The following is a 13,025-nucleotide window of genomic DNA, read 5'->3' on the forward strand; positions in this document are numbered from 1 at the left end:
TCTCGAGAATCGCATTTAAGATTTTTTCAAAGGCATTTCTTTTAGCACTAGCACTTAATTACAATTTGTTACATTTTTATTCCGTCACTATCATTATACCTAGAAGTATATCTACACTTTCTATGTACCGCACACTAACTTGGTTATGGTGCTGGTGAGATTTGTGAAAGATAAAAGAAAGAGCTTTGTAAGTTTTTGAAACACTTACAAAGCTTTAATTAATTGACAAACGCACAAAAAGAATTGTAGATAAGTCTTGTTTTGTTTTACATTCCGACAATGGAGAATTTTAGGAGCGGCATATTTAATTACGTCTGTAGTTACATGTATCTGCTTCATAATTGCATAAAAGCATTTTTCAAAGCGCTGCGCATTTCCCAACACACCCATTTCAATGTAAGTGACGAAACAACACAATTAAAGGCACGCTAGAACAAAAGACCCGCAATTAGTACGAAACCACGGAATATTTCACTATTCGCACACCGAAAATAAACCGTGGGCGAATCGGTTCAACTCCATCGGATTAGTTGTACGCATGGAGAACAAAATGACTAGCGGAGATGCCATAATGGGAAATCGCCTAAGAAAGTAACGCGGCAAAATGTTTGTGAGTGGGGGTCGAGGAACATTACTGTCTTCGCCCTTTAACGCCTTCTTTGGACCCGATCATTTTTTGTAATACCAAAAATCGTTGACAGATGTCTCAAAGATCACGAACGCCTCATTGCTTCACTCGTAACTGATTGTTTCGGTCATGGCCACCATACGTATTTGACCTAGAAGAAAGAAGGCGCCTGACCTACCAGCAATATGGAATCTCCGCTCATCTTTCCTTGCTCCGTGATTTTACGGTTGTACGCGACTCGATTACCACTCTGAATCGGATCAGGGTACCGATTAAAGGGCTATCGAGTAAATTGTTCCGAATGATTCTTGTCTAATACTCTCGACACGCGTAGGATGTGTGGGTGAGTTCAGGTGGATAAACCGCATCATTAATGCGTCCCTGATTTCCTTTCACTATTTGTCTAAAAGGGTAAAAGGAGTTGGTTTTCCTAGATTAAGGTAATAGACAGTAGGTAACTAATAGTATTTTAGTATGAAAATGTGTTCGCTGCCGTTACAAACTAATATACTTAAGTAAACAAGGATCACAATATTTTGTAAGCAAAGTAAAGACAACAACATACTCTCATAAGTATGTGTTATAAACAAAAACTTTAAACTATAGCTGCAATAGCATCATATCTTCAAAATTGAAACGTAAAATTTTTACTGTCTTTGAAATACAACTAAGCACTACGTCCTAGACATGTCTATACAGTTACATAACACTGAGACACAACCTTCAAACAACAAGACGAACATAGAAACAAAAACAATAGTAAATCTTCTAGAAACATCCACACACAGATATTGAGACGCACGACAATTCAATTATTCCGTCGACGCTCTCCCAGGTACCTATCTGTAACGGTGAGATTCCACTAAGATTATTCGCGCACGTTTGCTCGCGAACAAAACATTGTGAACGCAGTGTTACGTGTCCACTGCTAGCATAAGGCTTCTTGTACACGACAATTTTTTCAATATTTGCCGTGCCGTGACACCTTATTCACGGCACGTTTTTAGGGTTCCGTAGCCAAAATGGCAAAAACGGAACCCTTATAGTTTCGTCATGTCCGTCTGTCCGTCTGTCCGTCTGTCCGTCTGTCACAGCCGATTTACTCGGAAACTATAAGTACTACAGTGATGAAATTTGATGGGAATATGTGTTGTATGAACCGCTACAAAAATATGACACTAAATAGTAAAAAAAAGAATTGGGGGTGGGGCCCCCCATACATGTAACTGAGGGATGAAATTTTTTTTTTCGATGTACATACCCGTGTGGGGTATCAATGGAAAGGTCTTTTAAAATGATATAAAGTTTTCTAAAAAACATTTTTCTTAAAGTGAACGGTTTTTGAGATATCAGCTCTCAAAGTCGTAAAAAGTATGTCCCCCCCCCTCTATTTTTATAACTACGGGGTATAAAATTCTAAAAAAAATAGAGGTGATGCATGCTAATTAACTCTTTCAACGATTTTTGGTTTGATCAAAGTATCTCTTATAGTTTTTGAGATAGGTTGATTTAACTGTAATTTACGGAACCCTTCGTGCACGAGTCCGACTCGCACTTGGCCGGTTTTTTATAGTAACTCATAGAAAACTAACCGCCGTGCTTACGTACGGTGAACTTACCGTAGATTTTCATGCTAAAAACATGCGATGTAAACGACGCCTAAAGCTTCGCACACAAAGGTTGCAGTTTCGCGGACAGTTTTAGAAATGTTCGCACATAATTTGTTACTGTTTGTCAGCGAGTGGACAAGAAGAAACATTGTGTGCGTTACAGTACCGTGCACTGTGGCGTCCTGGTGGTATTTCACCTTAATACTTTGTAAAACATACTAACAAGGAGTATAGTGAATTTCCTCGGACCCAGTTATTGTGGCAAGCAGTGTAAAGTTGCAGCTTAGTTTGTGAACTTTAGACCGGCTGATAGGAACGTGGAAATGTATAGATACAAATTGTTGTATCTATACACCTCTTGGTGTTACTTATCGGAGCGAAGCGTTTCTTGTTTACAAATAAAATGGTTATTTCATAAAATGGATGGGCGACCATTTATTCCTTTCAATATGGTAAGCTTCACGGTTACTATTTGCAAATATTTGACAATCGTTGTAGTTAAAATGTTGACAACCATCTTTAAAAATGTTTATCCCGTAACAAAATTGAAGAAAACTAACTGTAGGTATTTTTTTTATTGCTCAAAATAATGAAAATTCTATTCAACCTTGATAATTATGAGGAATAAGCCTTTGTATTACTAGATACCATACCAATATTTCAGTCCTAATTAATATTGTCAAACCTCTTTACTCTTGCACCAGCCCCTATCATAGACAAGCTTGTTATAGTTGTCTAACTCTACAGGGATTATTGTTTATTGGTCCCTCTTGAACAATATTCGTGGATCCATAAATTGGTAAACTCCTGAGTGATACGAGTGCTCTATCAAGGATTTGCAATTAATAGTTTGTTGAATTTAGTATGCGATGTAATTGAATTAAATTGTAACTTACAAACTTAATGAAGAAAATGTTGCGGTACCTAATCGGAAACAGCTTGTCAATTTCTTATTTTAATGGCATCCTAGTTCCCACGTCTCGGGAGAACCACTTACCGCTACCGGGTAAGTAGTCGGTTAAATCACTGTTGTTGTTGAACCATACTATTCTATAAGACTGTTAGTCAATTGTGTTCCTATGTTGAATTCATGAACAATTGTCAGGCTAATTGACATTTTGGTAACATAACGTGGCTTTAGGACCACTTATGGCCTGTTAGTATGAAAAAACTCCACTTTATATTTAAAATTGTATATATTGAGAAAGAAAACTTGCAAAAATATATACTAAAATGGGGTTAACGCGGGGAAAGTAGTACTATATAATGCTTTAGTTAGAAATTACTAGAAAATTCTGCTGTCCCCAAAAAATTACATTAAATATCATTAAAAAACGCGTTTTTGGTACTTTAGGAGGGGTATATCTCTAAATCCCTACGTGCTAGTGCAACTTTATGTTCTGGACTTCGATTACGTATCAAATATTCTACAAGAAATTGTATATTTCACCTTTGCACCAAAAAAATAATAATAATTTGTTGACCAGTGTTATTAGTGGACAAAATAAACTCAGAATTGATTGGTTTAGTGTAACCAAAATTGACTGACAGCAGAAATTCACAGGAATTGTTGCCGAAACTCAACTAATGGCTCAACTCAGCTTCCACGGACGGGTAATTAAGCAATTATAATTGTATTGGCAGCTGTTTTTGTTGTTCAATTAACTGAACTTCGCTTATTGGCTGGATGCTTCAGGTTTTTGAGCCTACACTTAATTTGATATATTTTTGCGTAAATAAATGGAGCATGGAATTTTAGTAACATCGTTCCAGATAGCAACTTATACAGATACAATATTAAAAAATAAAATGCAATTTTTCTTATCATCACAAAAATCCACCAGAACCAGAATCATACACACACTTATTGCCGTCATCCTAACTTCAACGTCATCATTTTGCAAGGTCTTATAGGTAATACACCGTTGCTACCAGCTTTTTGTGTATGAAAAACTATACTTTTCGATGTTAGATGAATAAGTTGCTGTCCTACCATCGTCTCCATATACCATATACATACATTCACTCATATCACAGGAAATAGGTACATACCACACACGAGCTGTATGTTTTCCAATGAGTAGAAGTCAACAGCGAGGAAATGGATTAATATTGTGTTTGTCGATCATAGCTTAGCAGTATTGATACTAACTCCCTCAAGTTAGCTACCATAGTTAGTTAGCTTAGATCGCTTTATTATAAGCCTTTCGTATTTATCCTGTCATATTTATTAATCTGCTTTTGAAGCTTTAACAATTAATGGCTAAGGCTTGTACTAAAATTAAGTAGATATTTATTAAACAAGTAAATGGAAAATTCACGGTATTTTATTAAATCGTGTGACTAGTGTCCTTCTAAGAACCTACAAAATGCCTATCTATATAAATAAAAATGAATTGTTGTTCGTTAGTCTGATTAAAACTCGAGAACGGCTGGGCCGATTGAGCTGATTTTGGTTTTAAAATGTTTGTCGTAGTCCAGGGTAGGTCTAAACGGTGGGCAAATAAGACGGTACGAAGTTCGCCGGGTCAGCTAGTTTGAAATAAAAATATTGAAAATGATTTTCGACTTTTTTACATAACTTCTACTTAACATAAAAATATAGCACACAAAACACTAAAATAAACGATCAAATTGCCATTAGCGAAAAATACTCAACAAATTGTTGTTTCGTTCGCGTTATTATTCATTTCCGTAACCTACGTTCCCTGTTCAATTTCCCCAGTTAGGGGAACTAAATTATCCTCCCTGGGGGAATGATAAAAATGTCGAATAGGCAAAAATTACTCGAATATTGGCGTTTGGCGCGAATCTTTGGTTCCCCGATTTGAAGCCCTCTCCTTCGTTCCTAGGGGAACGCCTACCTACATGTACTTGACAAAATGTTGTTGTTTTTTAGAAATCTTGTTTAAGTTTCGATTGCTTTGTTAGTGTTTCTGAGAAAAGACATAGGTGTAATATAAACTATCGACGGTTACATATGTTGTAAAGTTTTGGACTTAGTCTCAAGACTCGTCGTTTATTTGGTTTTCTTCAAGGGTATTCTCAGTGGTAAACTAGACTTTTGTGTTTTGTGCTAGTTAAGTGATACGTTGAATGGGATAGATGTAGAAGCGAATATAGGATAATAGCTATATTTTTTTAACCACCACTCTACCAAAATTATTTCACATCAATTATTCCACTCACTTTATATTATCCTCTAAATTATCCTTAACGGAGATCATTCGAACCTTAAAAGGATCGAATTAAATCAATATAATCCAAATTCATTCACGCTTCAAGATTAAATCGAAATCAATGAGCCTGATTGCAAATAAGAGGCACTCCGTATAATTAATGAAATTACATACTCCTTTGAGCTTCGTAAACTGAAGAGAACGTATATGAATAAATTGCATTGTTTGGGACCGAATGAATAAATTAAAAGGCAGTCGTGGTGGCCTAGTGGGTAAAGAACCAACCTCTCAAGTATGAGGGCGCGGGTGCGATTCCAGTTCAGGCAAGTACCAGTGCAACTTTTCTAAGTTTGTATGTACTTTCGAAGTATGTCTTAGACACCAATGGCTGTGTTTCGGATGGCACGTTAAACTGTAGGTCCCGGCTGTCATTGAACATCCTTGACAGTCGTTACGGGTAGTCAGAAGCCAGTAAGTCTGACACCAGTCTCACCAAGGGGTATTGGGTTTCCCCGGGTAACTAGGTTGATGAGGTCAGATAAGCAGTCGCTTCTTGTAAAGCACTGGTACTCAGCTGATCCGGTTAAACTGGAAGCCGACCCCAACATAGTTGGGAAAAAGACTAGGAGGATGACGATGAATAAATTAAAAGGCAGTCTTTTATGACGTCATGTGTCGTCATATGGGCAAAGGGTAGGTTTAAAAATAGGTGAAGGACCCTTGTCAGCTCAGCTGTGTGCGTGATACCATCAAGTGGTTTGCTATGGACGGCTAAATTAGGAGAGGTTTTGATATTTTGTGGTCTATATTTGTTCCTGGTGATGTGCTTAAAAAAGACCCACGAGTAAGGATATCTGCGTGGACGTTTGAATGTCTGGAACCTGGAGGCTGAATTATTTTTACTTCACGCCATATATTCAGTGTTATCAAAGCGACCAAAACGATGATATGTATTTCGAATAATGGGAACTAAACTTTTATGATTGACACGTATGTCGCTTACACAATGTTATTTATTCATCAATACGGAATAAAGTTATACCAGGAATAGCATAGGAACATTTTCGTTAGTGCTAACTTACAACAACTCTGTGAATTATTCTGACACAAAAACTATAACTTTTCTTGCCAGTCGAGTAAGTAATCTGCTCACGTACTCAATTTTCTTCGATCCATGTATAACAGAGTAAAAACCATGTCTGCAGTGGTCTTTCATTCCTGATGCATTCCTATCTAGTCTAAGAAATATGTCATTGTCAATAACAAGCAAGATATCCTATGATCCGCTACTCAGAGCCAGAGTGCATTGCAATGCAAGCGTATTGCATTTCAGTCACGAACTTTAAATACGTGACTTATAAGTGACTTCTACGTGACTTCTTGAAGACAGAACGCATGGTTTCCCTTTCAATCAAATTGAAGTTTGTTTGATATTCAAAACTGCAGATAGGAAAGTTAAAGACAGTTGTGTAACGTTCCACGATAGGGTTTTGTTTGTGCGACTTTTTGAAAGGGTTTTAATTAAACGTCAGCTTTTGTTATCTTTTGTCTTGTCAATCTATTCGGCCATTTTGACCTACGTAATAGAACATTATGTTCCTGACTGTCTATGCAGTTATTATAAGGTAGAAAAATATAAATCGTGTGTGATATGATAAGCTTTAAACAAAACAGACTTTGGACATTAATTTTAAATACTTGTCAAACGTCTCTTTATCCAATAGTTTCTAATTTAATAACACTTTTAGCTTGGGACATTTACTTACGAAACATATTTGGTACCAAAGTAGATACTCTATTTTAATCTCAACAGCTCCAAAATTCTTCCATCTCTCCTCGAAATGATGAATCGAATTTACTCGATGCTTCACAGAATCGAGAGCCAATCGATTATTCATTTTCATAACACTCGGATACATCGTTAATGGGCAGGCCATTATTACGAGGGCTGTTGTCACATTATTATATTAAGTAATGTAGTAAAAAGCTTTTAAATCAGTTTAAATAATGGAGTATAAGAGCTGTTGTTGTAAGAATGTATGTATAATGTGTGTGTGTGTTGGGTTGTGGTTTTTGTTAATGTGTGTGCAAATACAGTGTGTTTCCACTTCAATAAAGTAAAGACGCAGTATGTAGGTGATTTTGGTAGAAGAAAATTGAGAGTTTTATGTAAGTAGGTAACATAATAACCCAGTTATTTTGCGCATACTCCTCGTTCGGTAAATTTTGAAATAATTTGTAAGTTCAGTTTTCCAAAAAAATATAGTCAGCTATTTTACAAGATACATACGTAAACAATATTATTGTTTCTCTATAACATACTGCAAGACAAGAATTTTTCCACGTTATACATACCTGAGTATCACTCGTTGCTAAAAAAAGTAGAAATTCCCAAGAAGGGTTGCTAATCAACCATACAACGTATTAAGTAAAGAGGGAAAACCTCACAGATGGATCTTTTCAAAGTACAAAATGGCAATGAAAGTCTTTCTTTCATTTTAATATAACATTTCTTTCTTAACACAATCCATTATTTGAGTAGCTTTGTGCACGAGAAGATACCTTTATATTTACTTTTAGGGAAGAATATTTGATTAATTTTTGTAAGGAGAAAAACTAGTAATATTACTTACAAGTTTATTATTGAACCGTCTGGATAATACTTCCTTCTTGGAATTATTATTACTACGGCTTTCAGTCTTCTTTAGATTTAATTTTACCTGCAATATTTTCACAAAAGGTAGGTAGATAAATTTCACATTTTATACGAGTATACGTACCATATGGACTCCTCAGGAAAACATAGATATAGGTACCTACTTCTCGTATAAATCCAAAAAAAAAACTGATCCTTCATAAACAAATTTTACAACATTTTCGTCCTTAAAAATAAGGCAATTGAGCTCATGAAAATATAGCTGTATCGTCGAAAAAACAATGACAAATTACTAGAGTAGGATGAAAAAACGCGCAGATTTCGGGAGTACTTCAGTAGCTTAGACCGTTGAATTAACCGGAGATGCCATTGCTCCCCTTCTGGCAGAGGTGTACCAGAGGTACGGTATTAGAGGTGCAGCTCATGCTTGTATACATGTGTTCGTCTTTATGCTTGTCTTGGACAATTTTGTCCTGTGCGTGTAATGATGTAAGTAATCTAAAATGCCAGAGTAAGCTTACGCTACTTGGATCGTCCTGCCTAGCCAGCCGCGGGTAAATTGGCAAAATTATTGACATAGAGGTGTGTCCTTATGGCGGCTCCGGTTGGTTAAATACTCCTAGATGGGGTGTATGAAAAATCTTTTTCTTATGTTTTTTACCCGTGAAGGTTGTAAATATACGTCAAAAGATGGAAGTGAGGGATGATACCTACTACCCTCATATTCGCGAGTATGAATCTAATGTTCTCGTAAAGCCGCGGTTTTATTGTTCACGGAGCGAGAAATAATTTTAGATAGTGCGTTTTATCATGGATGGCTGGCTTTAAGTGGGAAACTTGTGTCTTGTGTCGAGATGTACTTACCTACTTATATTTTGAAGAATTTTTAAAATTTTATTTTCGGCGATTCTTTTGTGCATAAAAATGTAGGTACGTTGTGCATCAAATAAAATGATTGACATAATCATATTTTGCCTTCTATCGCAGATTACATCGTAATGTATATATATATGTTGTTCATGCTAATTGTTTTTACTAGCATTTTAACTAGAATTTCGGGCATACGCATGTTCCCATTGTTGTATAGAGGTTAATGGTTGTTAGTAATAGGATGTCGTCATTGAGTTTTAAGTTACACGGTTGTCAGGAAGATAACCGTATCATGCAAGATTTAGGTAGATACCTACTACGTTTTAATAACATGTTTAATAGGGAGAAGTTTAGAAGACGACATGCTGCGCTAAATCCAAATAAAAAAATACAGAAGAAATTAAAATGATAATGTTCATTAAAGTGTTCATAAAGCTAGTCAGAATTCTTTCAAAACACACTACATATTCTAATAACCACGTACTATCATTGAATTTAGTCGAGTTATATTGTCTACATAACAGCAGTGTCTACACCGCAACTAAGTAGAACACGGCAGTACAGAATTAGGGAAATATCCATGAATATTATTGGCTTAATTTATTCACTGAAATATATTATTTAGAACCCTTGTTTTGTATTTCATCAACATGTTCAAAGAAACATAACGTTAATTAGACCGCGAACTTTTTAACAGAACTTCTTGTTACAAGGAAAATTAATTGTTTCATTTATTTCGAGTTTGGGTTCAAGAAAATTTCTTTGGTGCTTGTAAATAATAATTGTGCCTTGTTTTCCCATAAGGATACCGAATTTGGGATGGTACTTTATATTTGAATATAATAATGGCAGCAAACAGGTTTTGTTAAAAATGCGTAATTGACTTTTTTATAATGCTGAAGAGTTTATATGCTTGAACGCGCTCCTCTCAGGAACCAATTTGGGAAATTCTATCCGTTTTAGACAGCCCATTTATTTCTAGGCGTATTTATCTATCGAAGGCTATATAGGAAAAGACGTGGATAAGTACGACAGTAGCGTCAGTTGCATCCACAGGACGTGGATGAAACCTCTGGCGGGAGCTAGTCCAAATATGTACACATCTATAAAAAATGTGAATTCTACCTATACAGAAAATAACTGTTAGCCTGTTTTACAAACATTCCACACAATACCGACCGTGATGTTACAAAAAATAAACAATAAAATAAAAATGAAAACAAAACAATATTTAAATAATTCCACAGGGTATACCTGTTTGCCGCCCTGAATAACCATTAAGGATATCCCATGATTTCCCCAACTTTCAGCCAACTGTAAACGCATAAGCGACACGTTTTAGGACAAAATAAAATGTTTGCAGAGCCTTATTAAACAAATAAGACTTAATTAAATGTGTCTCTGTATTTATCCCAAAGGTATAAACGGACTAAATTAACTAAGAATAAATGTGGATATTATTTTGTTTCCTTTTAACGGTTTCTTTTCATAGCTTGACCTTTACTAGATAGGAACCGGATTATACAGTAAAAGAATAAAATGTACTTATTAAATGTCTAGCTCTTATCCCGCGGTTTCACCCAGTTCCCGTCAGCACTACTGCCTGTACCGGGATTAAATCAGCTCATTCGTTTCGGAGCTTTCAGGGTACAAACAAATAAAAAAAATATTTCTTTATTGAGGTATTAGTATAGATGAGTATTACATATGCTCTACCAGTGACTGTTACGGAATTTCAAATACGAGTGAACATTCGATATTCTTTCTTCCATTAGAATTCCATAATTAAGTTGAGGATTCCTGAGTAATTTGAGGTATATTTTTTAATGTAAATTGAGGTTTCCTTAATAATTTTGTTTGTCTGAATAAATGTTTTATCTATCTAATTTGTCGTTTCCTCACGTTGATTAAAAGGAAATTGTATATACTATTGCCGATACGCAAATAATATCAATGGCGAAAAAAATATTTCTGCTATCCCACAGAAGATTATAATAATAATTCCACTAAAAGATCCAAGCTACGGAGTCAATGTACCATTAAAAGAGATATTTCATTATTTACGTTATATATACAGGATGTTTTAAAAGGAATCCGTATCTTCGCTTGAGGGTTTTCGCAGAAAAGCGGTCAGTTCGAATGCCCCGGGCAATATTACTTAGCGTTTCAAATAAAACAGTTACGTCAATTTATGTAAAAGATTTTTTTATTTGTCTTTGTACTGCTTTGTTCCTAATGAGATGTTTTATTTTATTAAAAACTTAGCGAGTAAAGTCCGGAGCGTAATCACAAAGAGATACGTTCCGGTAAACGGTGCTTGTTAAATATTTTCGTTTTTTTTTTGTAACTTTATTTACGGGGTCAATCAAGCTTTAATTGCTTTTAAAATGAAGACTGCTTGGCCGGCAGGTTTTTACCAACTACTTAGCCTTTAGAATAGTTTAGAAGATGAAGGTTAATTAAACCATAAAGTCTTAATTCTATCTAAAAAAAATAGGTACTAGCTGAAACCTCTCAAGGCCCCTGAACACAAGAACTGAAAAGAAAAATAAAAAGCATAGAGACTAAACAGCAAAATAAAGATAACAAAATCAACATACCTAGTTTATTTTTAAATAAATAACAACAAAAAACTAAAACAGGTAATTTAGAAACATTAAAGTTATAATTAAAAAACTTACGACAACTTCTCAAGAAGTCTTAAGCTACAAATTATTGAGACAAACTGATACCAAGACAAGTTTGTTACGGCATTCTATTTTATAGGAAAACTTCGTTACTTCATAACGAACATAATAAAGGTTTCTGAAGAAAAGGATACTTATTAGGTTTTTATTTTTTCCCCTTGTTTGTAGGACAAAGAACCGGGTATCATCCTTCTCGTCTCAGTTACGGGTATCTATTCTTCAAGGTCGTCTGCAAAAAAGGGTTGGTCAGTTAAAATCTTTTTAAGCTGAAGTTAAAGTGTTCATTCAATTTAGATTATTACGTAAAAACTTAGTGTATGTTGTGCAAATTGCAAAAGGCACTTATTTTTACATCAACAGAGGTGGCTTTAGATTTCAATTCCACGTCTCTATTTTATTATTATAAGTTGTCGACCCAGGACTATATCCTCCCCAATGTATATGAAACCCGATTTTGAACTAATTCACTTCTTTAATTAGGTTTAACTTCAATCAGAGCATCAATATCAGAGCTATGATACTTCTGCGCAGGTGAAGGTCAGAGCTCAAGATTCGTGCCGATAACTATACACACACACCCAACAAATCACTACCACAGCGCCTTTCTCAATTTCACACTTCACAATCTAACCACAACTCTCCTTGTTCCAGATAAAACAATGGTATTCAGTGCGAGTGTCAGTGCCAAAGTGTAGTGCCAACATGGGATGCACGCCAAGCATGTTGCTTGACCACAAGAGCCGTCGCCGTGACAGCACGGGCTCCCAAGAGGCAGCCTTGGCTAAGGTTGCCCCAACACCCGTCTGCAACAAGGCGGTTCAGGCTGCGAAGGCACCTAGAGCCTCACTGGAGTCCGATGGCTTCAGTATCCAGTTGTCCAGCAAGAAGGATAGTTATGTGTCCCAAATGGGCAACAATTTTGCGACGCAGTTGCATATTAAGAGGATATCTGGTGAGTTTTGTTTGTGGATCCAGTGGAAGAAAGTGGATCTTTTCCAGATATTTTTAGGCTTGCACGCATATTTTAAGATTTCATTGTAATCTAATTTATGTCCTACTCTACAGTTATGGACATATCTACTAAACAAAAAAAACATAAAAAAGTTCACACAAAACCGTAAACCTAAAAAAATAATATATTATATAAATATAAAAATAACGTTTGAAACGTTACAATGGATAGACTTATACATAGTTTTGCCTCATGGATACGATTCTAAATATCTTAAAAACAAGCCAGTCAAAACTCCTTAATTGTAGAAAATACCTTTATGACCTATCGCATCATTATTCATAGTCCTTATACAAATTCATTCTGAGCAACAATTTCAATGCGTTTACAATCGCGGGTCGTTATATTTGCCAGCAGTGTACATCAGGCGCTAATCGACGGCT

The 13,025-nt window shown here is 35.6% G+C and overlaps 1 protein-coding gene across 2 annotated transcripts in view; it reads left to right on the forward strand.

The window, feature by feature from the left end:
- Positions 1–13,025, forward strand: part of LOC124638583 (high affinity cAMP-specific and IBMX-insensitive 3',5'-cyclic phosphodiesterase 8) — a 227,686-nt gene that overhangs the window by 71,546 nt on the left and 143,115 nt on the right. For both annotated transcript variants that reach the window (XM_047175604.1, XM_047175605.1), the window contains exon 2: positions 12,282–12,582. In XM_047175604.1, the coding sequence (XP_047031560.1) occupies positions 12,333–12,582 (250 nt within the window). In that variant the 5' untranslated portion in view covers positions 12,282–12,332. The remainder of the gene's footprint in view (positions 1–12,281; positions 12,583–13,025) is intronic.

The sequence above is a fragment of the Helicoverpa zea genome, chromosome 17 (genome assembly GCF_022581195.2).
Source record: "Helicoverpa zea isolate HzStark_Cry1AcR chromosome 17, ilHelZeax1.1, whole genome shotgun sequence".
NCBI lineage: Eukaryota > Metazoa > Arthropoda > Insecta > Lepidoptera > Noctuidae > Helicoverpa > Helicoverpa zea.